This window comes from Lycorma delicatula, chromosome 4 (genome assembly GCF_047948215.1).
Source record: "Lycorma delicatula isolate Av1 chromosome 4, ASM4794821v1, whole genome shotgun sequence".
In the NCBI taxonomy this organism is placed as follows: domain Eukaryota; kingdom Metazoa; phylum Arthropoda; class Insecta; order Hemiptera; family Fulgoridae; genus Lycorma; species Lycorma delicatula.
Window position 1 is genome coordinate 16,123,038 of NC_134458.1, and position 26,854 is coordinate 16,149,891.

Consider the following 26,854-nt stretch of genomic DNA (forward strand, 5'->3'; position numbering starts at 1 on the left):
ATGTACCATATATGAGGACCTCAGAATGAAGTTCCGGTAAGAAATGATACTGCTGCTGATTTGGAAAATGGGAATGAAGAAAAAATAGTTGCTTATTTACTTGCCAGTGAACTTCTTAAAATAGTTGCTTATTTACTTGCCAGTGAACTTCTTAAAAGTCTGTAAAAATGAAATTTTTGAAGCTGTGTTAAACAAACTCTATGGGTAGTTTTTATATATATAAGTCTCGAAGCATGGCATGTATAGTGACGGGAGGTAGCCCTCTTGCCTAAGCCAACCGCGCTCGCTTTCATGCAAGAGTAGGGGAGTCGGGATGTGTCCAATGATGGCATGGGAGACCCTCAAGGGTGGACTGAGGGTGTAAGGCTATAGGTATGCACAATGCATGCCTGGAGCCAAGTAGGTCAGGACCAGGAAGGGCAGCCTCCCCACCGAGGGGCTCTTTGGCCGCCCTGAATAGGTGGTCAGATTTCTCTTATGATGCTGGGAGGACCCCGATGGGTTACGTCCTACAGGACTCTTTATAGGGGGAGTCAACTGCCACGGCATCCTGGGGCGACTGCTGCTTAACGGCGGTTCTGGCCGCCCCGAGGTGCTTAAATAAAGATAATGGTATTGTAAAGACTTATCCTTTCCATTTATGTACTTTGCTTTATTTTCTTTAATTATAAGATAAGAGGCCCTTTACACCCCATAAGTGTTGTTTATTGTTTTGGGGATAAATGTTTTGTGTACTTTTGTACTTTTCAATAAAATTAAGGGCCCTTTACACCCTTACATATGAAGACCCTAATGGTGATACTAACCTCTTTTAAGAATGTGACGAGGGCTAATGACCTTAGCAGTCGATGCCCGTAAAAAAAATTAATAATAATAATAATCTTTATTCCACAAAATAAACAGATTACAAATGAAAATAAAATTATTTGTAGTTATAAATTATTAATACATATGCTTAATGGACATACAACCAAACAATATAAAATAGAAGTAAAATAATAAAGGTAAACAATTATTATATAATCTAGTGGGGCTAGGTACCCCCTACAGTAATAACTATATTGGAGGTTACCATCCATTATTTTTCAGCGAGTATAATAATATACTAACAATTTATTGAATAGTGGTCAAGTGTGGATTTCCAAGTGGATTTAAAAAATAATTACACGATACAGTCTTGCAGTACTAAAATTTCAGCTAGTGACAAGATTATATATACATATATACAGATTAAATAAATTAGAACCATACATACAATACATGAAGTCATAAAATTGAAAAATGAAATTAATGCTAGATAAAATTGAAACAAAAATGATAAAAATAAAGATATGAAACTTTTAGTCATTGATTCCACCCAGAATCACAGGCCAATCAATTAAAAAAAAACTCTCTACATCTTCAATTGACAACAGCCAATCATAAATTGATAGTGAAAACCTTTTAGAGTTTTCTATGGATTTAAATTCCCTTGGTAAGTGATTAAATATTTTTGTACCCAAGTATGAATAAAAACATTTAAATAACTCAATTCTTGGCCTAGGAGGAACTACTCTATCAGCTTGCCGCAAAGGCCTTGTAACCATAGTACCAAGGGTGGGTCCTATCCTGTTTACAGCCTTCATAATACATCATTAGTAATCTATAGAAATACATATGACGTAGTAGCAAGATCTTAAGGCCTCTAAATAATGGGAAGGATTCATGTTGTCTACTTTTACCCAATATTATATGTACTAGATGTTTCTGAGCAATATAAACAGATCTAAAACATTGTAGTAAGTTCCACCCCATACTTTTACCTTGACTACAAAAGCATAATACAGTGATTTCAGAACTCTAACAGGGCAATATTTTTTTTAAATAATAGAATTTATTTATACAAACACATAATTGCTTTTTGAGATTAGTAATATGAACATTCCAGGATAGTCTACAGTCCAAAATAATGCCCAAGTATTTCACAGATGCAGCATGTGAAATGTCCTCACATGAACAACCAGTATTCACCTTACATCCCAATGAGAGATATTTAATACATCTATACTTTGCAAATTGATGTTCACGTAATTTGTCTTATTTACATTTAATGAAATTCCATTCATCACAAGCCACCATCTTACAACCCTCAGGTCAGCCTTCATGTCATTTTTAATTCCAGACTGAGAGGGTGACACATAACAACGTGTTGTCACATCTGAAAAGGTAGTTATGTGCCCTCGAAAAGAGCCTTGACATAAATTATTAATATATACAACAGCACTGGCCCAAGTACAGATCTTTGGGAAACCCCATAAATTACTTTGCCCCTCTTACTAAGTACATTATTAACTCTAACTTGCTGGTATCTACCACTCAAATAAGACTTAAACCAGTTATTGCACACGCCTCTAATTCCAGCCAGCCAAAGCTTTTCCAATAACTTCTCCCATTCAATTACATCAAATGCCTTTTTAAAATCCAGGAATAAACCTGCTGTACTGCTGCCAACATTTTTATTATGAATAAATTTAGATATAAAGATCAATAATGCATTTTCAGTACTTTTCTTCTTTCTAAACCCAAACTGATTCCCACTAAAAACATTTATATTTTCTAAATAGTTTACTAACCGTTTTTTAATAAGTTTCTCTATTAATTTTGAAAGGACTGGCAACAACACAATAGGTCTATAATTACCTAAAATTTTCCTATCATTACTTTTAAAAATAGGCACTACTATACTTTTCTGCACTTGAGAAGGGAATACTCCTGATTCCATACTTAAATTAAATATACAGACCAAAGGATGACATATTATATCACCATATTTTTTATTGTATTTACTGCCAACCCATCTATTCCAGCCAATTTCTTATTTTTCACAGATCATATGATATCAAGTAATTCATTAGCATCAGTCAGATAAAAAAACATAGAATTCTTAGGTGACTCCTCCCTAAAAAATTGACTAAAGTCACTTCAACCAGAATCATTTATTTTGTCTAGCTCCGCTTTAATTTTGTGTGGTATTTCTAGAAAATACTTATTAAAACACTGAGCTTTCAAAAAATGATCACTTACAATACTCCCGTCCTCAGGTATTATATCTCCTATATCCTTACATTTATCGATATTATTATTATTAATAAGCTTATTGACTACATTCCACTGGGACAAAATCCTTACAACTATTTAGCATTTCATTAAAATACATCTGTTTAGATTTTTTTAACTGGTCACCTAAAGATTTAATGTATTTAATATAATACTGAGGCAACCTATTTATTCCCAGGTTCATTCCTTACCTTCCTGTAAAGAATATTCCTTTTTTCTATTTTTCTAACTAAATTAACATTTATCCAAGGTTTCAAAATTTTATATTTATTAGAGCTACGATAAAAAGTAGTCACCATAGAAACACAATCAGAAAGATTAAGTGTAAATAAATCATTTGCAGCATCAAAATTTGTATACTTATATAAATTATTCTAGTCTATATTCTGCAAAGCTAATCTAAGTTTAGTAAAATCAATTTTTGATTTAATTACATTTTTATTAGCTATTATTACTTTCTTATCAATTATGCTTTTATCAACGTATAAAATAACCATGGAGTGATCAATTATTCCAGTAATACATCAACAATTAAATAATCATTGTATATAGGCTTATCTATAATTCTTAAAGCTAAATAATCGATACAAGTTCCACTAGCTCTAAGAGTAATAACATTAGTCAGCAAATATAGACCGTAGTCTGTCTAACGTAAATATATATTTTCAGTCATTAAATTATCAGACAAAACATTCAAGTTAATATCCCCAGCAAAAAACAGATTCAGTAAATAAGAATTAACCTCCTCTACAAAAGTACTTTCTGGATAAAAATTAAAACAATAGAAACAAACAATAATATAATCAAAATTTCCATGCCTACATTCAAGTCTTAATCCAGATACAGATAATAATGTCAAATTGGTAGACTTGCAGTCAACTTCTTTGTGAACAAATGTAACCAAATAAATCAAAATTTTTCCTTGTACTAATAATATTTTGATGAATTAAATAAAAATGTTTGTCACTACTTACAGTCAATGTAAAACACAAACTTATCCATCAGAAATATACATAAACAAAAATACAACTCCTCTCCTCTAACTAATTCTACAAAGAAACTACATCTTGTAATGACTTAAGCACTATTACAGGGCTTCCTTCGTCTTTCCTAATCAGTATTTTTCCATCTTTTATCTGGAGATACTTGTAAAACTTATTTTTTTTTATACCCTTGGCAGCACCAAAAACTCTTCTTCAAACACTAAGACTCTCATTTATGTAGACCGGAATGTCATCCTGCCTATCCATATGACGCATGGAAAGGTTTCTCTAGATCTTTCTTTTCTTCTTCAATTCATCCTTGTCAGAAGCTCTCACAAACCTCACAAGAATAGGTGCTCTTCCTTCAGTTTTTCTTCTTTGCATCCGATGATAAACATCAATCATATTATTCTCAATTGGAAAATTAAGAGCCGGACCGATCTATTCAATAATTGAATACAAATTTTCACCTTTAGATTGCAGTATTCCACCATCATTCCTTCTGGAGTACTGCTCCAAATCTTCACATCTAACCTCAAGCTCCAGATTTTTCTTTTTAAGTGACAACACTTCAGTAGTAAGCTCTTCAAGCTTCTTGTTACTTACCCTCAGTTGTGTCTTCTGATCATCTAACTTCTTAATAATTGTGCCTATTTGTTCGTGAAAAAATTCAATTGAACCGCCCAAATTTCTCTCCATTTCTTTTACTTCACTTTTAAAATACTTAATTAAATTAAATACATCTTTCAATTTAATGTTTTTTTTCACTGACATTTTGCAACATAATACTTATCCTTTTTTTTCTTTGAGCATTTTCACATCTCCAGGTTTTATTACCCTCTTTTAAAGACTTAACATCCTCCTTGCTCATATTAACACATGAGGTATGATATATTGAAGAACAAGAATGACGCCACTTTTGTGGCATCGTTCTGATGAATGTGTGCTACACTAGATCATGTTTGTACATGTCTATACACGTCTGAACCTGCACAACAGTAGCAATGCTACCCTTTGAGTTAGCTTATTTAGTTTCATCATATTTACAATGCTCTAGAAGCTTTTACTTGACAATGAACAAATGGATGAAAAAAGTTTTAAAATATTTTAAGAAATTAAAATAACAAAAAACTGGGTATGGAGAAATTCGAATACATATTTGAGAACAGGAAAAAAACTGCATTAAGTACACGTATTGGTACTCGTGAGACAAAAATCATGTTGACCAGTGTAACTGAATTATATCAATACTGTAAAATAAAATTATAGACAATATAAAAAAGAAGGGGGGAAAATAGATAAGACAAAAATATTACAGAACTACCTGATTTCTACACAGAACAGTGAAGGAGCTGAATAACAGCTTCTGAAGGATCTATTGGAGACACAATTCCATTAAAAAAAAGCTTTATACTTTATCATGCTGATTAGTGACAAAAAATAATAAGACAGACGTTAAAAACAACTTTACAATAACTATAAAAAGGAATAACTTGAACACTGAAGAACTGGTCATTTTATTATTAGCCATTCTAGTTTGATTACATTTCTATGCGATTTGAAATGTGTGCAATAAATAGTTTAAACAGTTACCTCCTGCTTTTTTTAATGCAGTTAACTAGTATGTCACTAAAAAGAGTTACACAGTTGAATTTAGGATTTTATTAGAGCTAGTATCATTTCTAACACAGTGTATCAGATTAGTGCACTAATCAGATCAGTGTATCAGATGAGTAGCACTTGAATTTCTGTATATGTGATGGACAGTTCAAGGCTTGACCTGACCAGTTATATTTTAATTCTAGTGCCTTCATCATACTGTCTCCCACTTACCATTTTGTAGCTTGATTCAAAATCTAGATTGGGTGATCTAGGGATGTAAGCTACAAGTATATTTACTACATGGCCAAGGAATGCAGTTTCCTATGGGTTTCAAGTCAATGAAGTGCAAAATTTTGGAATATCATTTACATCAACTGGACAACCAATTACTTGATCCTTATTTTTTAAAGCTCCAATATTTTTAATGTCAATTAAATTAAAATAATAAAAACTCTTAATCTGTTTCGTTTGCTTATTAATTTCTCTATTCACCATTATACCTTTTCTTCATTTCTAGAATAAATATATATTTTATGTTGAATGTTAAGACGTAATATTAATATCGAATATTTCGAGTCACTGTTACATTCTGATCAACCAAATTTCATATAATTTTAATGAGAACTTCTAAAAAATTGCCTAAATGAATGAAAATCCATGTTTGTGAGTAAATAATTTTTAAGCTGTGTGAATCTCAGTATTGAAATTATAGAATTAGTTTCAATACTGGAGCACTTTAGAGAACCATTTATTAAAATCTGCAAACTTTTTTATTTCAATCAGTTCCATGTGCCTCAAGTTGTAAATGTAATAAAAAAGGATTAGATAAATATGTTGTACTTATTTAACCTTCTCCCATCACAATGACCCGTGCTTCTTAGCGCTCCGCAAAAATATGTTGGAATCTGATTGCCTTCCTTCATAGTCTTATGCTACCCTCTAGTGAAAAAAATTTCAAAAAATTACATTATATTAACGAGATTTAACATATTCTGGCCAAAAAAACAACGTTACGATTGGATATTTTTTATGCCTGTAACAACAAAAAAATTGAAGCCATACAAAAATTATGATAATTTAATTGCAGAACTTTTTTTGTACATTTCTACTGCGTTTTTTATTAGTGAACATTTTTTTTTTTGATTTGTGTTTATGAAACATAGTTTGCAGCTTTTAAAAATAATAATTTCAAGCAAATCAGTTGAAAGTTGGGCAAAATATGATAAAAAACCAGTGTCATAAATCACAGATTATATAGCATATCAATTTCGAGAAATTTTTATAGTTATTTATTTTTTCTTAGCATTACATATAATGTAAAAATTTTTTTAAAAATTATAAGACTTTCTAAGAGCATCATTTATTAAGTGAAAAAATTTTTTTTACAACAGAGTATTGCTATTACATGGTGGGGTGCGGGGGTGGGGTATTACAAGCTATTCGGTACAACAACAGGTATTTTTTATGTTACTATGTATATAAAATCGCAATATATATATATATATATATATATAAGAAATTACGAGTGCGCACTAGTTTTATTTTGGCGTGTGTGATACACGAGTAAGCATCCGTCTATGCAGAGTGGTACCTCACATGCCACACACCTCCAGACTAATCTTGCATGAATGCCATTTGCCGAGCACACAACGCATTGTCTAAAACTGTTTGTTCCCTCACGTTTAGGAAAATGTCTTGCTTCACAACTTTCAAGACGTAACAATTCACGATTTCTTACATAAGATCCTCGTGCAGAAAATCCCGTAGGGGATGATAAAACAAGCCCTTTCAAAACCTCATTTTGAAACCATCTGAAGGATTGGTTCTTTTCCATCTTATTGACTGACTTATAAGCCGTATAAGCATTGACAAGGAGCATATCAAAAATGTGGAAAAAAGTTTTTTCGTCCATTTTGTCATGTGCCTATATAAGCAATAGCTTGAAGACAGATGATCAGATAGATCAACAGCCCCCATGTAATTATTATAGTCTACAATCACTACAGGTTTCACAACATTTTCTGTACCGCGAATTGTTATGCTGTATTTACCCTCTTCAGCAGGCCCATGAATAGAAGACAGAAGTGTTACCATTCGCTTGTCATTGAATAGAATACAAGATATTCCATCCAGTGTCGTACAACAGGCTAGCCGATGTCTGGTTAAACCTAATTGTTTACGTCTGTTTTGTGTGAATTCAGCTGGCATTCCAGCACGATTGGATCAAGCTGTTCCACAAGCTAGAATTCCCACATCTTTCAGTCGTCATTGTAATTGCAGGGTTGAGAAAAAATTGTCCATATACAAATGATATCCACAATTTTCATAACCTGCAATTAGATCGATAACTGTAAGTTCAGTAATTGTTTAGTTTACATTTAGTTCCTCTCATTGTCTCCCGAGATATACACTCATATCGAATGTGTACCCAGAATTATCGTAAAGTCTGTAAACCTTTATCCCAAAGCACTTTCGTTTACTAGGTATATACTGCCGAAACAAGACTCTACCCTTGTAGGCGCATAAAACCTCATTAACTACGATTTGTTTTTGTGGATTACAGAGTTCACGAGATTTCTGACGTGAAATTTCAAATATTTCGCGTACTCTCCAGAGACGGTCATAGTTACCAGTTTGCATTTCTGATTCTATTCGTGGATCCTGGTTAGTGAAATGTAAATACTTCAAAATATGAAGAAAGACAGTTCTCGGTAATGTATTCCCAAACCAAGCGATATGGGATACCTCGTTAGTTGACCAGTATTCTTGTAAAGTGTGTCTTACAGTATGACCCATTTCCAGGATGATTGCAAAGAAACGTTTCATCTGATCAAGACTAACGTCACCTTGAATTCTGTCCTTAGGTAATGGTCCATCAGGTCTACGGCTTTGAAAATACAAATTAAATTGTAATGTTACTTTTTCAAGGATAGCCCCAAAAAACAACATAAATACAGCAAACGGCGTCTGCCCATGAATATGGGGGATCAGGAATATATTTAGGCACATTCTGTAAATTCCTATGACACTTCTTAGGCCGACCTCTCTTACGAGGAGTGGATTTAGCCAAAAGGTCGGGATTCTTTACAAATGCACCTGGTTCCGGACCCGTAAAAGGCAAACTGTTTAGTGTGTCATATTTACACCTATCAGTACAAACTAACCAGGGATTTCCAAGAAACGGCAGACGACCTTCCAACTTGTAACCTTCGTCATCTGTAAACATTTTGTCATTTTGGGCCCGGTCAGTTGGATTTTCTTGTAACTCCGCCGTGTCAAGTTCATCATCTTGGAGAGGTTGCATTTCAACATCCAACTGCACTGGAGAACGATAACGGATTTCATGAAATAAATTATCGTTTCCTTCAGCAGGTGGATGTAGAACTGAACCAGCTACATTTATTTCCTGCTCCGTGTCAGTATCATTACTCGAATGACCTGGATCATCATCGTCGCTACTAAAATTCAGGAGATGCGGTTCCAAAAATTCGACACCCCTAATTTCAGTATTTTTGATGTCGTCCAAGCCCTCAAGGTCGTCACTGTCATTTTCGTCATAATCTGAAAGTCCTTCTTCAAGAGCAAACCTAATCTGTTCATCATTCATTGTGTGTATCGACGAAAAAAAAAAAAAAAAAAATTACGGCAAATAAAAAAAAAATCACAAATTTAAAAAACCCCCAATATGTGAAAAAAAATTGCACTGAATAAAAAAAAAAACCGATGTAACTTTGAAAAAAATAATGAAATAATATATTACCAACGGAACAACAGTATGCGATAATAACTAACTGCTGTTGTACGCATGTAATAGCTGCGTACACTCGTCCTCACACAATAAAATAACATATGTTAGTATAACTGAAAGTAGATTCAGAAAACTACATTTTATAAAAATTCCCACCACTTAAAAGGCTATTCAGATTGACAAAAAACAATTTTTACTGTATACTGTTATTCATTACGAATCGTTATGTGTTTCATATTTACTGATATCTTTTGTCAGAAAATATATTTTAGACGTCAAGTAAAGGTGATGTATTTATGACCACAAATTCCTTTTTTTTTGTGTGTGCTGTATAACATAATTTATTATGTGTTTCAATACATCGATATGTTGCTAATATAATAAGCTGTTTTGTAAATAATAAATAAATCGGTAACCCTCATAGCAATTGTAATACACAAGTCACACACACATACACACACACTCACACAAGCACATTTCTGAGAAAAAAATGGTCATATTCTTTCTAGTCTAAATAAAACATTTTACATTGTATAAACGTTGTTAAAATTGTGTAATAAAACTGATTCCTTTGTGAATATAAAAAAAAACAACTTACGATGCCATATAAAATGATTTTGTAACAGCGTTTTAAAACTGATGCCGTACATAGCCAGTTTAATGGCTACATGATCTGAAAAGGTTAATTAAAAAAACATTCCTTAATAAAAATAAAACTACTTAATATTATAAATAACCTGATGGTCCTTGATAGAACTTTTGGTACTGTTAGTCAAATTGCTACTATCAGAAGAAACAAGTGAACGCCGTTTCACAGTTGAATCAGTACATAATTCTGGAGAACAAGAAGGTGGTGGAGCACTAGGGCATGGACATGATGAAGAACCTACAGCACCAATATTGCCTAATCCGGGGTTACCTAAACTTCCAGCTTCCACTGAAACAAAAATAAGTAAATAAGCTAAGCTATTTAGTACTTTAACATAAAATAAAAACAAATTAGGTCCAGGATTTATTCATTAATAAGTCTACTAGAGCTAGTACAGGTAATCATTTTTATTTTTTACTTTTTTCTAAAAAAAAAATTATATTGAAAATATTGTAATTATACAGGTAAAATCAATTTATTCATAAAAATTGAGGTAAAATTTATGTCAAACCTCAAAACAGCCAATACACAATATGATCATTCATAATACATCACAGAAAAATATTTTCATAGAATAAATAACATTGATATAGCAGCACGCAGTGAAAATATAATCTCAATTGCTTATATAGAACATACTCACTGAATACAGCAAAATTCTGCCAAGAAGTCATGTCAGGGCAGTGCTGAGGAATGGTTATAAAGGCAAAGTTTGTAGGAGCTATTCAGACATATGAATAGAAAGGGTTAAAAATTATGGAAAAAATTAATCATTTTCTGAAGTTTCTCAAAAATAAATCATATACACAAGCTCTCAGGTCATCCTGTTAAAATTTTAAATAAATAGTATTGCTTAGTCTTGATGTATTTTAATAAAATACTTGGATTAATTAAAATACTTAAACCTTATTGATTTTAATAAGATTAGGTTAGCTGAATCTTTTCTAAAATCATTAACATTTTTGTTCCATTGATACTGTTGCAGGCTTGTCTGATAAAGGTAAGATGGTATATCAATCTTATATTTTATGCAACTATCTGCAGTTTGGTAATCACAAATATCTAGTAAGTATCGGTTCTGTGCTTTTTAAACGTGCACTAATATTTTACAACACTTGTAGATACACATATTCTTTTGAACAAAATTAATGTAAAAATCACACACAGAGTTCAACAAAATTATTCTCTGTAATTATCACTCTCAAGTTTATTTCTGCACTGAAACCACTTCATTTTCCTATTCTAGGCAGCTTTACTTCTGTCCATATCCACATTATCATTTTATTTGTTTTAATTATTTAAATTGGCTCCCTCCATACTTAGGAAATTTAGCAACTATTGCATATTGTTTAAGATATTTATTGTTTCTATGCTACCTAACTGAATTTGTTTCTGTGTACACTGGATAATCAACTAAAGGCTCAACAGTTATAGAATTTCTACATTCATACTTCACTTAAGTAGTTAAATTTTTTTTATTCTTTTCACCATTTACTTTTTCTTTTTTTCTTCTTGTTGCACAAATGGTTTACTATTCTACTCTCTTCATACTGCAGTCTAATTTTTTTGTTAAAGCTCATAACATATGATTAGATAAAAAATGTGTTAAACCACATATCACATTTTTAGTTTATGTTATACATGCAGAACTATAAAATGTTAAATCAGGTAATTAATAAATCAGACATGTTACATAATCTTGTAGTGTATGGTAATTTATAAACATCAAGTTTCTTACATGAACATATTTATAAAATCAATTATCCTTTTGTAGAGAAAGCCAAGTAACCTGGGTGAGATGGATTTTTAGAAAAAATCTTCAATTACTTTGAATAGAATGGAATGGATGTGTAACAGACTTATCCTACATATGAATTGTTTTAAATTTTTACTGACATTTCTTGTTCCTGCAACTGATAGTGAACTTTTAGGAATAATTTCAATGCCTAGCATCACGATTGCTGAAACAGGGAAAGTTCTAAAGGCCATTCAATAGTCTGAATTATACAATGTGCATCTTGTTTTTTTTGCTTAAGTGCACTACCATAAAATCACTGTTTATTTTATAACAATTTTTAGGAAAATGACATTTACAATACGACATGTTGATTATAACAAATCTTACAGTTAGCTTGTGCTTGTTCCAGGAGTCTCACAACTCCCAAGTGACCACTTTTAGCTGCTACTTTTAAAGCGTTTCTTCCACAATGATCTGAATGAGATGGATCAGCACCAACAGATAACAATAACCGAACACATTCTTCATGTCCTTCTTGGGCAGCAATACCTTATCAAAAATAAAGAAAAAAACTGTATTACATTATATTGATATGAAATTGTGTCACTAAATAAACAAAATATAAAAAACATTTAACAAACAAAAGAAATTTAAATAACTTGTTTTTATAAATCAATAAAAGATTAAAGAATAATTAGATCAAAAACTGGTTGAACAATAATTAAATCAATAAAAAAACTAATAACATTTTGAATTTACAAACCTAATGGTGTAGCTCCTTGGTTACAAGTATGATTTGGTGCAGCACCGTGTTGTAATAAAAGTTGAACAATATGATAATGACCTTGCCAAGCAGCTGAATGAAGAGCTGTTCGATGTTCATTATCAACAGCATTAACATCAGACTGCCCGACAACAAGTAATAAAGCTACCATCTCTCTATGTCCTTGCCAGGCGCTTACGTGCAGTGCTGTTCTACCCTGAAACAGTTACGAGCATATCTGTAATAATGTAACAGAAATGCTTTATACATTATTAATGAATTTTGTAAAAGAGCATTTGTACATTTACTAAAGCAGATAATAGAAAACAAAATAAAAGGCAAATAGATAAAACTTTCTAGGAAAAACATATGAAGATACATCACTGTTTATTTCAGAATTATCTTTCTAATGATAACTTTTCTAACTTCTTGGTATACAAAAATAAAAAAAAAAACTTAATATCAAATTAATAATACAGACATATTTGAATCCAACATTACATTTAATTGGTTACAGATATTTTAATTAGCCTTCTGTGGCTATTCTGGAGGTGAGGAAACCCAAGAACAAGATAAAATAAATATTCATGAGTACCTTCACTAACTCAACATGAAAAGATGTTAATGAGTTGAAATTTTACACTGATCTGTATCAAACATTAAGATCCATTCCAAAAGATAATTGCTGTGAAAGGGGACCACAGAAGTCTCATTGACCAAACAGTAATACAATAAATTTTTCTAGTTTGTATACCAGAAAATACTATATTACATACATATGCTTCATTATTTAGCAGACGCCTAATAAACAGTTATTTTACATTATGTACATTAATGGATTTTTTTTTAATATGTACGTTGGGTTTTAAGATAGTAAACTGCATTCCTAACAACCTGAAGATTCTATGACACATCTGATACTGTCCCACGAATTATGTTCAGGAAACTGAATCACAAAGAGACATCCTTCAATTAAAAATGTTGGATACAGTTTTTGGCATGATGTTGTCACTTTGACAGTAACAGCCTTTTTTTTTGTCTTCAGTCATTTGACTGGTTTGATGCAGCTCTCCAAGATTCCCTATCTAGTGCTAGTCGTTTCATTTCAGTATACCCTCTACATCCTACATCCCTAACAATTTGTTTTACATATTCCAAACGTGGCCTGCCTACACAATTTTTTCCTTCTACCTGTCCTTCCAATATTAAAGCGACTATTCCAGGATGCCTTAGTATGTGGCCTATAAGTCTGTCTCTTCTTTTAACTATATTTTTCCAAATGCTTCTTTCTTCATCTATTTGCCACAATACCTCTTCATTTGTCACTTTATCCACCCATCTGATTTTTAACATTCTCCTATAGCACCGCATTTCAAAAGCTTCTAACCTTTTCTTCTCAGATACTCCGATTGTCCAAGTTTCACTACCATATAAAGCGACACTCCAAACATATACTTTCAAAAATCTTTTCCTGACATTTAAATTAATTTTTGACGTAAAAAAATTATATTTCTTACTGAAGGCTCGTTTCGCTTGTGCTATTCGGCATTTTATATCGCTCCTGCTTCGTCCATCTTTAGTAATTCTACTTCCCAAATAACAAAATTCTTATACCTCCATAATCTTTTCTCCTCCTATTTTCACATTCATTGGTCCATCGTTGTTATTTCTAATACATTTCATTACTTTTGTTTTGTATTTGTTTATTTTCATGGGATAGTTCTTGCGTAGGACTTCATCTATGCCGTTCATTGTTTCTTCTAAATCCTTTTTACTCTCGGCTAGAATTATATATATCATCAGAAAATCGTAGCATCTTTATCTTTTCACCTTGTACTGTTACTCCGAATCTAAATTGTTCTTTAACATTATTAACTGCTAGTTCCATGTAAAGATTAAAAAGTAACGGGGATAGGGAACATCCTTGTCGGACTCCCTTTCTTATTACGGCTTCTTTCTTATGTTCTTCGATTATTACTGTTGCTGTTTGGTTCCTGTACATGTTAGCAATTGTTCTTCTATCTCTGTATTTGAACCCTAATTTTTTTTAAATGCTGAACATTTTATTCCAGTCTACATTATCGAATGCCTTTTCTAGGTCTATAAACGCCAAGTATGTTGGTTTGTTTTTCTTTAATCTTCCTTCTACTATTAATCTGAGGCCTAAAATTGCTTACCTTGTCCCTATACACTTCTTCCTCCTAACACTTCTTCCACTCTCCTCTCAATTCTTCTGTATAGAATTCTAGTTAAGATTTTTGATGCATGTCTAGTTAAACTAATTTTTCTGTATTCTTCACATTTATCTGCCCCTGCTTTCTTTGGTATCATGACTATAACACTTTTTTTGAAGTCTGACGGAAATTCCCCTTTTTCATAAATATTACACACCAGTTTGTATAATCTATCAATCGCTTCCTCACCTGCACTGCGCAGTAAATTCTACAGGTATTCCGTCTATTCCAGGAGCCTTTCTGCCATTTAAATCTTTTAATGCTCTCTTAAATTCAGATCTCAGTATTGTTTCTCCCATTTCATCCTCCTCAACTTCCTCTTCTTCCTGTATAAAACCATTTTCTAATTCATTTCCTCTATATAACTCTTCAATATATTCCACCCATCTATCGACTTTACCTTTCGTATTATATATTGGTGTACCATCTTTGTTTAACACATTATTAGATTTTAATTTATGTACCCCAAAATTTTCCTTAACTTTCCTGTATGCTCCGTCTAGTTTACCAATGTTCATTTCTCTTTCCACTTCTGAACACTTTTCTTTAATCCACTCTTCTTTCGCCAGTTTGCACTTCCTGTTTATAGCAATTCTTAATTCCCGATAGTTCCTTTTACTTTCTTCATCTCTAGCATTCTTATATTTTCTACGTTCATCCATCAGCTGCAATATATCGTCTGAAACCCAAGGTTTTCTACCAGTTCTCTTTATTCCGCCTAAGTTTGATTCTGCTCATTTAAGAATTTCCTTTTTAACATTCTCCCATTCTTCTTCTACATTTTCTACCTTATTTTTTTTACTCAGACCTCTTGCGATGTCCTCTTCAAAAATCTTCTTTACCTCCTCTTCCTCAAGCTTCTCTAAATTCCACCGATTCATCTGACACTTTTTCTTCAGGTTTTTAAACCCCAATCTACATTTCATTATCACCAAATTATGGTCGCTATCAATGTCTGCTCCAGGGTAAGTTTTGCAGTCAACGAGTTGATTTCTAATTTGCTTAACCATGATATAATCTATCTGATACCTTGCAGTATCGCCTGGCTTTTTCCAAGTGTATATTCTTCTATTATGATTTTTAAATTGGGTGTTGGCAATTACTAAATTATACTTTGTGCAAAACTCTATAAGTTGATCCCCTCTTCCATTCCTTTTGCCCAGCCCGTATTCACCCACTATATTTCCTTCCTTGCCTTTTCCAATGCTTGCATTCCAATCTCCAACTATTATTAAATTTTCATCTCCTTTTACATGTTTAATTACTTCATCAATCTCTTCGTATACACACTCTACCTCATCATCATCATGGGCGCTTGTAGGCATATAGACGTTAACAATCGTTGTCGGTTTAGGTTTTGATTTTATCCTTATTACAATGATTCTATCGCTATGCATTTTGAAATACTCTACTCTCTTCCCTATCTTCTTGTTCTTCACGAAACCTACTCCTGCCTGCCCATTATTTGACGCTGAGTTAATTACTCTAAAATCACCTGACCAAAAGTCGCCTTCCTCTTCCCACCGAACCTCACTAATTCCTACTACATCCACATTTACCCTATCCATTTCCCTTTTAAATTTTCTAGCCTACCAACCTTTTTTAAATTTCTAGCATTCCACGCTCCGACTCGTAGAATATTATTTTTTAATTTTCTGAGTAACAGCCTGTATAAATAAAAAAGAAATCATTGCTGGCACCATGTAAAAATCTACCTGGATTATTCTTAAGCATATGCTTAAGAATAACAGCAAGAAAACTTCATGGCTGTTACCACCCTACCTAATATGTTTTTGACAACAGCTCCATAAGATGGAGAACTTCAATCAAATGTGGTGCTGGCAGAATGGAGCTACTAGTACACTGCTGCAGTGAGAATAGGCAGTTTACCCCTCTTATATCTTTTAGGTAATAACTTTTTTCTATGGATAGTAATAATGGTTTGATAGAAAAAAATCTCCTGATATAAAAAATTTGTCAAGAAACCAACCGCATAACAAATGATTACTACATCACAACATGAAAATTATGAGGAATGAAAAAAACATTCAATGAAATTGAAAGAGGAAACTTACTTCACACTGAATGTGTTATCCTTTGACCAGTAAAAGGAATCTTAAGTGAAGTTCAATATCACAACCCTATTTTTCACAGTTTTAACTTTCATTTGACATATTTTACACATACAGATCAAAAAATAAAAATCATAAAATACTCTTCGGTTAAAAATGCATAAAATTTAATATGCATTCAATATATGCACATGTATGGAAATTCCATTACTTACTAAAGAAATGATTAACTAAAGAATATGGACTGTTGCAATAATTAAATTCCTGCATCATATTACACACAATTTAAAAATTAAAAGTTAATTTAGATTTTCTTAAGCTGACTTTCTTAACGTGTTAAATTTTAGGCAAAAAAAAAATTACTATTAAACATTGCATTATATAGGTAACCCCAGGGCTACTTTAACATAATAAATACGATTACCTCAGAATCTCTTGCCTCTACATCAGCACAGCCTTGTTCAATCAGGTACCTAGCCATTTCTAATCTATTTTCAAGAGCCAGTATATATAAAGTTGTTCTAGAATCAGCATCTTTTGAATTTACATCTGCTCCATGATCCAACAATATTTGTACAACTTCTTTATCTCCTTGAACTGCTGCTAACCTGAAAATAAACAAAAATAATCAAAATTTCATTAACATATCAGGCAGAGCTCTTGATGCAACTGATGTTTATAGACCATAAAAAGGCAAAGCAGCTTCAAAATGACTATGTTTTATGAATAAAATTAGAAATTACATTTTTTACTAACTTACAGAAAAATTTCATTATTCTTAACCTCTGTTTCAATCCATTTATATTTATATCTTTTGTAATTATTAAAGCAATGTTAAATGTACCTAAAGAGCAACATTAAAGGGCTATTGAAATAAATTTGAAAACAACATTATGCTCATAAGCCATCACATACATTTTTATTTAAATCTAAAATTAGAAGTCATTTATTTATATTGTTAAAATATAAAACAATAGAAATTGAAGAAGCATAAAGAAAATAAGTAAATGAAAAAAGAAGAAATCGTTAAATAAAAAAGTTGACAAATAAACAGCCTAATGAAATGCTACAAAAATATAAACAGCTGTGTTTTTAAGCAATCCCATTAGAAAAAAGTAAATTTAGGTTTAAAACATAGAAACCACTGAAACCTCATGCTCAAGATCACCATGCTCCAGTAAAGAAGTGGTTTCTCTGCAGGAAAACATCAGCATGATGTCGCAGACAAAACCCCAGGAAGGCTGACCCAATTTATGTGTCGCTTGTCTAAGGAAGAAGAAATAAAGGTTAAGGAAATGAGAGCGAAGAGAAATGGGGTCACTAATCCACAGAGGGGCTACTTTTGATCAGACTTGTTGACTATCTTGCCCAGGACCAATTGTTGATATTTACTAATTATAACTAATTATGTAGAGTAGGCTATCTGAATAGAGCTGTTTTTAAAGTTTTATTTTATTTATAAGAAACAAATAGTACAAGCATATTATTGGATCAGAAGATTAGGTTGATTATATTGATGGGAACAAAGATTAATAATAATAATTTTTTTAAATTATTATTTAATTAATTATTTTCAAATTAGTAATAATTATTTTTTAAAAACGCTTATTTCCATTCATATAATAATTACGATTATGTATAAAACAATGTAATATTATATAATATTAAGTACATGGTAAATAATAATACTAATATTTAAATTATAAAAAAATTTGTATCAAGCTTTAAAATTATATATTTTGTTTTATGCATCTGTTTTTTTCTACAATGTTTCAAATATCACAAAAGAAAATTGCTGGTCTGGATACAGTAACACAGTTAAAATATCTGAACCTTGATTACTGGCCTAGAAGAAAGTGTTAACTCGGCAAACTAATAAAAAAAACCATAACTGATTTTACATTGTCAAACTTCAGCCTAAAAATGTTCTTTTCTTGGTCTTTAATAAAAACATTTTTTAAGAATATTATTAATTCATTAATTGTTATAATTAAAATTGAAGACCGAGATGATCTAAGAATCAAAATGTTTTATCTAATTTGAACAGACATATACCACCATCATATAAAAATAAATACTGAAGAAAATGATTTTGGTGTCATGCAGTTTTTCAGGAAAGAATAAATAAAAAATAGTAATCTTGGTATCAGTCAAACATTTTAGTCTTATCTTTGCCAAGTTGCTAACTAACATATATATAATTAAAATTTAAGATTTATAAAAACTATACTGTTGTTTCTGACTTTATACACATAATGATAAAGTTATCAATAAATATTTCCATTGAATTACCTATGGTTTAATCATGCTAGTATAAGATTTGTTTATCTTGTTCCTTATCTCTTTTTTCCCCATTACTAAATATTGTGTCTTGATACGCAGAAAACTCCTGATACAAAATTTGGCATTTTTCTGTGTAGCAATAGACACACAGAAAACTTTGGCTTGCTGTAAAAGGTGAGTCCCTTCGGGTCACTTTGGCCTGCAGAAAACTTTGCATTACCACCTCCACTGAGCATGGAGGCGGTGACCCTACATACTAGTGGATCTATCCAAGAGTTTTGCTTTTTACCTGGAAGTCATACAAAAAGCCAAACTAGAAGCTGAAGTGCTTAATAGGTAGAGCTAGTTCCTATCCTTTAATCTTTTCTAATATCAACAAAAAAAGATTTTAGTTTCACATATAGATACTGATATTACTAAACAAAGAGTTGTTGATGTGAACTTAAGAAATATACATTCCACTTTTTAACAGTCATTTTTATAAGTACATAACAATTTTAACTCTAAACAAGTTACATTATATTTTTAATTTAACAGAAGTAATATGTATAAATAATAGTTGATATTATATAATAATCACCTGATTGCAGTTGTTCCATCTAATGCCCGATGATTAACATCGGCAGAATATTGTTCTATAAGATCTACTATTAACTGAGAATGTCCTTCTTGAGCAGCAAGTAATAATGGAGTACGAGAGTCATTATCAGTCTGGTTAACATGTGCACCACCTTCTATCAAAGCAGCAGCCACATCTCTATGACCTTCTAAGCAAGCATAGTGTAAGGGAGTCCAACCTGAATTATCTCTATGCTGTTCATCTAAACCTGTACACATATTTTTAAATAATGACTCAGGCCAAAAACTAACCACTATTAGACTAATTACATTAATTACAATTTATTTTAAAATTAATCATCCAAAAAAAGTGAAAAAACAATATATTTTTATTTATCGACAATTTTCACTTATTTTTATACCATAATTTTTAATGGATATCTTTATAAGATATTTTAAAGGTTGATATCACAAGAGATTTGAACTGCTCCAAATGGAAGAATAAGCAATAAATTATTAAGTTATAGACAGAGATCAATGGACTAAATGAAAACTAAGGAATGGAAGAGAAATCAGTGTTAATAAAACATATTCTTATATGTGCTTCTTGCATGAGCAACATAATAAACACTGTGTTATTTCTTCTGCTTATTCAATACTGTTTACACATGTATAGTCTCTTTCTCTCCACTATTTTATATTTCATTTTTGATATAAGAACTGCATAATCTTATTTAAAACATTAATTCTAATTTAATATAGAACAAACATTTTATAGTCTTAATCTTTTAAATTTCATTTACATGAATTAATAATCATTACAACCTGAAAATGCAGGAGAAGGGTTCAAAATATTATTCTAGAAAAACATGCCATCACCTCCTTATTTCTACCTTTACATATGTGTACTCAAAGAAATTTCTATTTGGCCTTATCTTTTTTATTTTTAGAAGTAAAAATTTCCAGTAATTTTACTGCTAGTACTTTTGTGAACAATACATTCATATATAACCAAAGATTAAATGTAAATTTAGATAACAGAAATAAATCAGTTTCTTTAATTTGATAAACTTCTAGTACAATTTAAGAGCTTTATAAAATCTGTATAAAGAATTTAACAGCTTTGCAACTTTGCAACCAGTTTAACTATAAAATTTATGAACAAAATCAATCCACTGTTTGTTACTATTAGTGGCTTTTATCACCCAGTAATGTGAAGATGATGATAACATCAAAATATTCACCGTATCAGTCTGAGGTTTGGATTTAAAGGAGAAGTGGTGGCTGGCCCTTACCATTTATATCAGGCACAAAAACTGTATTTTGCAGGTCTCTGCAGGTTAAACCTGGGGTCTCGCACACTACAGTGACCAGGTCAGTTCTGTGGTTAGTCACTTATTACAGGTGATGGCAATAAGGCAGAATTGGTTGTATCCATAGCCTATGGTGAGGCTCAGATCAGGTCAATACTAACAATGATCTGCTGATCTTGGCTGGCTCTCACCGGTAGTGGGGAAAGTTGATTCACATATTTTTTGAGTTGGTATTCCAAGTGTGAGCTGGAATTTAATCGGGAATGCATGTGGAAGAATAGGACTAAATGTGGATAGCAAATAGCATGAAGATTTCCCAGAACCGAAGCCCTACCACCCTCCATCATTTATAAAATCCTCATAAATATCAGGCATCTCCCCATAACACCCTCTAATTAATCACCTTTACCTAGGTTTTACTCTTGGTAGTTTTTTATCTATTTCCAATTTTCAGACAGATTTTGCAAACATCTCTCATTCTATGGCTATGACATAATCCTAAACTCCATCAATCCTTTCCTTCTATTTTTTCCTTTAGATTTTTCTCAAATCTTCCCAGATTTCTCTGAAATTTTTATTTGTTACCTACATCTTCTTGTTTTAAAAAAATTGGCTTCAAAGGAAATTCATTTTGCTAATTCTGTCTGATCTTTCACCCAAACTTCTGCATCATATAAAAGTGAGCTTCAAAGTAAGCCTTGTACAGAATTCCTAGACATTCAGCTGGTTCTTCCTTGTTTCATATCAAATTTCTCATAACTTGATAGAAATCTCTGCAGCTCTTGTCTATATATGATCTTCCTTTATTCTCCAACAACTGATATGTTTATTGAAATATATAAATGTATCCATTATTTCTAAGTTTCTTCTTTGTACTTTTATTCATCTCTTCTATAACATTTACTTTTTATTACTTATTACTACCCCCATTCACTGATTTAATTTTGCACCTGCTAATCACCTTCTTCCATCACCATTATATAGCCTTCATCTCAGATGCCTGCTTGCTAACAATATTCATTCTTCTTTCTTTAGTTATTTTATGCATTACTGATATAAAAAAGGTAAAACGAATCCATATATGAAGCTAATTAATCCTACGAGGCTACCACTGTATTGGGAAAGGCACTCCCAATCGATTTAGTGATGAAAGTTTGGGCGGCCATGTGGAAATTGCAAAGAGGCAGGGAGGCCGAGGTATTTGGGATTAGATTTCAAGCCAGGCTTGTACCGTAGAGGAACGGTGATCTCAATGCACCGGTTCTAAATTTCGAACAATTGCCCATCTCCCGCCTGAGGAGGAGGCTTTACATCCTTGTGATGGGAGCATGGCAGCAAAATGGCACACCATGTAAGGGAAGATTTTTGTATAAGTTTATACAGGATTTGGGGGGATGGGGTATGCCTCTCCTTTGTTTTTAAGGGCAATGGGAGCCCGTGTAAGACCATGTGGGAGTTCCTTCATGCGGTTGTTCAACTGACATCAGTACTTTACCTAAGGGAAAAGACTCCTACCACGCTGCTGTAGGAAGCTAACCGAGAAATATGTCTGGCTAACAGCCAGATTAAGGCTCCAAGTGCTTTAATGATGGACAGGTACTTGCTGGCATTCAGCAGCCTAGACGTGGCAGCGAATTGCTGTCTTTGATGAGATAAATTTAATTATTGATAGTCATATATCTTTTAGTAGTTGACAGGGTGCACCTACCCATTTTAGAGTATATGACAAGTGGGCGGTGGTACCACACAAGCAAGTGGTGTATGATACCATGCTTATTCTGATCATGCTTTTACGTTAGTTCTAGGAGCTAGTTAGGATACTGGTCGCTGAACTGTTTCGAGGCTTAGTAGCCGTTTGTGGCACAGACATTCGGTCTTATGCTTTAGGGCGACTGAATGGGGGTGGCAGGAGAAATGCCAAGAAAACCAATGAGGCTAATTTGAACATTAAAAATTTCAGAAAGGCCTAAAATTACTCCATCGTTAGCAGTAATGGACTCATTTTAAGTATTTTTTTTTTTTACTTCCTGTTGTCTATTTTTTTAAAATCCTTTATCAATTTTTAACTTTTTTATAAAAAGAAAATTCTAGAAGTCTTAATATAGTATTATCCTACTAAAATGAAAACAAATAAACTTATGCATACCTCTTTGCAAAAGCTGATTAACAACACTAGTATTGCCTTGTGCAGCAGCTACACTTAATACAGTTCTACCTTCATTGTCAATGCTGTCAACATAACAACCCCAGAACAGTAAAAGTGCAACAACACTTGCATGACCCATAGATGCAGCAGCCCACAGTGGTGTACGGCCAGCATGGTCACAATGGTCAACATCTGCCTCTGCTTCTAAAAGCAACTCGCAGATATCACTAATAAAAAGAAAGAAACTTTTATCACAAATATGTACAGTCAACAAAATCCTTAAGAAAGCAATGTTTTTTGTAATTTTTACATAACACAAAAATAAAAATACATAATTCCAAAAAAATAAAACTGTGACTGTTGGGTAAAATTAACAAAAATAAAATGACACATAGCTCGTATTTTCCAAAAGAAATTGGACTTTAATTATCACACAAATAAGCTGCAAATAGACTAATATGAAAATCTACAATTAAACAAAGCCTGAAAACAAAAGAACTTAAAACACCTTTTTTTACAATCATACACTTAAAAAATTAAATTAAATTATGAAATAAACTTAACTTAATTCTATACAGAATTTATACAAGGAATTTCAGCTGAATCAACATATCAATTATAATATTGAATGATAAACACATAAATAAACATTTTTCAAATAATCATTTTAAAAATCTTTTGCACTAAATACGAGTCTAAAAACAGTTTAAATAACTAAATACATTATTATTCAAGCTACAAGATGGAATACAAAAGCAATAAATATTACTAGAACAAATCACAATATTAATTACAAAGAAGTCCAAAATCATAACTTCACTTCAGAAGTTATTTTCTTTAGATTAATTTAAGAAAAGTAATATGAATTCAGTCAATGAATAAATAAGAATTAATCTCTGCGATTAACAAATTACATTAAATGATAGAGTTAATTACAATATAAACAAATTGTAATAAGTAATCATATAAATAGAGTTCATTTAGTAAGCAAGCTTTCTTGAAAATATTTGAGTTTCTTAGCCATTCTCATGTTAATGACTTCTTTTTTCTAATTTGTAAAAATAATATAATACTTGATAGAGCAAAACAATATTTAACATTGATTAAAATTATTAACAACAGCAATAATCTAACACATTAAAATTATGTAAAATAAAAGATAAATAAACTGTCTCATTAAAATTGTTATTTTCCAAATGAAAACAAGAGGTTGTGTAGTTACAACAGTCAATGAAGTACAATAGAAAACATTCCTGGAAGTTGCTAAAATGTATATAAAATGTTATTAACCAACACATACATGTTCATTAATGTTTGTGTCATACATATTTTTTATAATTCTGAAGTAGTATTTAATTTCAAGTCGATTTTATAATAACAACAGTTGGCATTAATAACACATAAAATATGCTACACATAAAAATGATAACACAACCTTTATCTAAGCCACATTTCATGACTACACTTGAATGAAGAAATGGTTTTATAAGCCAAGCTTGAATTTCAAATTCATAATGTACAATTAGTGGTGTATTTCGCTAATTTTACTAAAAACATAACTGTTTAATATAATAAATGATGAATTATTTGAATTTGCCTTAATCACACAAAAATATTTGTAAAAAAATGAACTCGTGAAATTAAAGTACACATATATACATACAGTTTATCCTTAGCGTAGTCTACAATGGCGTATCAAAAATAACAGAGGTAACACTATGTTGCTAGACATTGAATAATACGAAGGGTCACAAATTTGTAATAACCAGTTTTGGAGAGATTCTGCGTCGATAAAATAGGCTGGTTCATAGTAACTGAACCACTTTCAATAATAGAGGTTACCTACTGAATTTGAAAATTAACTTAACAAAGAAACGAGGCAAAACGAGCATAGAAAACTGTAAAATCACAAAACACTGACGAGAAGAGCAAGAGAATATGGCGACCAAGAATTACCACAATGTTTATGAATGCACGAAGGCAACGAGAGTATTAACACACTATACGAGAGAGAAAGAGATGAGACTGAGACGCAGGTCCACACTCCGTGGAAACTTTCCCTGCCCTGCCAAAAAATGGCGTGGTGAGAAGTAGGGGAAGCAAACTGGGCAATGGACAGGAGAGAGTGTGTGTAAAAGACAGAGGTGTGTGCATGTGTTAGTATGAGAACGATTAGAAAAACATGTGGGAAAGAAACAGCAATAAATAATGCGTGATATGAGTAAGGTGGCAATAATAATAGATGACAAGCAGTCCGTCAAACAGGCGCTGAGAGAGTCAATAAAGAAAACAAAGCCAAAACAACGTATTCTAACAGATAAACATAAGACAAGCCCATATGAAAGAGCACAATAAATTTACCAAGCCTGTAACAACTACAAGACCCAACCCTAACTTTGAATTTATTGGAATAAAGCAACTTTACGCAATGGCGTAAACAGTGACTTAATATTTACTTGTAATCTATTAATTCAAAAATACAGTTAGATGATAGCGTCAAAATAACTATCCTACGTATTGACCAGGTAGATTATAGCATAATTAATGAGTTTTCCAAAATTAAGAGAGTATTTAAATGGTACACCATTTTTTCCCTCCAGGGTTGATAGCATTTTTCAAGGCTGCATGATCTAATAAACATGTTGTGGTTAGTCAATATGAAGCACTACACTACAGAGGAGTGAGTGACAATCGTTAAAATTCACCATTACAACAAAATAGAATACTTTTTGCTGACAATAAGCTCAAATTACATAGCACTTTCTGTAGGAGAAGCACCCTGAATGAAACAACTATGAAAAGACTATGTTTTTTTTTAATATTTATTAAATCAGGTCATAAATATGAAGGTTATCTGAAAAGTTTTGATCCCAACATACAAAGACGTGTTTTTTCTGTCAAATATAGTTTTACTTCAACAAAGTCTCCTTTCAAGTCAATACACTTTTTCCAGTGATGCTCTAACCTCTTTAACCCTTAAAAATAGTAGCTGGCATCTTTCTCCGCAAAACAAGCATTTACATATGCAATAACCTCCTCATCTGATGAAAATCTCTTTCCTCCAAGCAAAACTTTAAGGTTAGGAAAAAGAAAAAGTCGCTTGGGGCCAGATCTGGTGAATACGATGAGTGGTCAACCAATTCAGAGTGCAATTCGTGAATTTTAGCCATGGCAACCACCAAAGTGTGAGCAGGCACACTGTCCTGATGGAAAAGCCCTTTCTTCTTCTTCAAATGTGATTGTTTTTTTGCAATTTCTGCCTTCAGCTTGTCAAGTAATGATGTGGAATACTGTCCCATTATTGTTTTACCTTTTTAAAGATAATTGATAAACTAAATTCTGTTACTTACTATCCCAAAAAACAGTCCCCATCACCTTCCTGACTGATAGAACCATCTTCACCTTTTTTAGAACAGGTTCACCCTTTGCAGTGCACCGTTTTTACTGTTGTTTTGTCTCAGGAGTGTAGTGGAGGATCTATGTTTCATCTACAGTTATGAATCAACGCAAAAAATCTGACTTGTTTTGTTTAAACTGCTCAGCAGAGCCTTGGAAATGTTCATTCGAATGCGTTTTTGGTTCAAAGTGAGCAAACGCAGACCCAATGCACAGATAGCTTATGCATATCCAATTCTTCAGTTAATATATGACAAACAAGTTTTTTTATAC

The 26,854-nt window shown here is 32.0% G+C and overlaps 1 protein-coding gene across 6 annotated transcripts in view; it reads right to left on the reverse strand.

Annotated features, from left to right (window-relative positions):
* The window catches only part of LOC142323138 (uncharacterized), a 140,501-nt gene that overhangs the window by 61,646 nt on the left and 52,001 nt on the right, over positions 1-26,854 (reverse strand). For all 6 annotated transcript variants that reach the window (XM_075362400.1, XM_075362399.1, XM_075362395.1 and 3 more), the window contains 6 exons: positions 23,186-23,412; positions 19,749-19,995; positions 17,310-17,493; positions 12,580-12,796; positions 12,204-12,365; positions 10,167-10,366 (listed from right to left, as the gene is read on the reverse strand). In XM_075362400.1, coding sequence (XP_075218515.1) covers positions 10,167-10,366; positions 12,204-12,365; positions 12,580-12,796; positions 17,310-17,493; positions 19,749-19,995; positions 23,186-23,412 — 1,237 coding nt within the window. The remainder of the gene's footprint in view (positions 1-10,166; positions 10,367-12,203; positions 12,366-12,579; positions 12,797-17,309; positions 17,494-19,748; positions 19,996-23,185; positions 23,413-26,854) is intronic.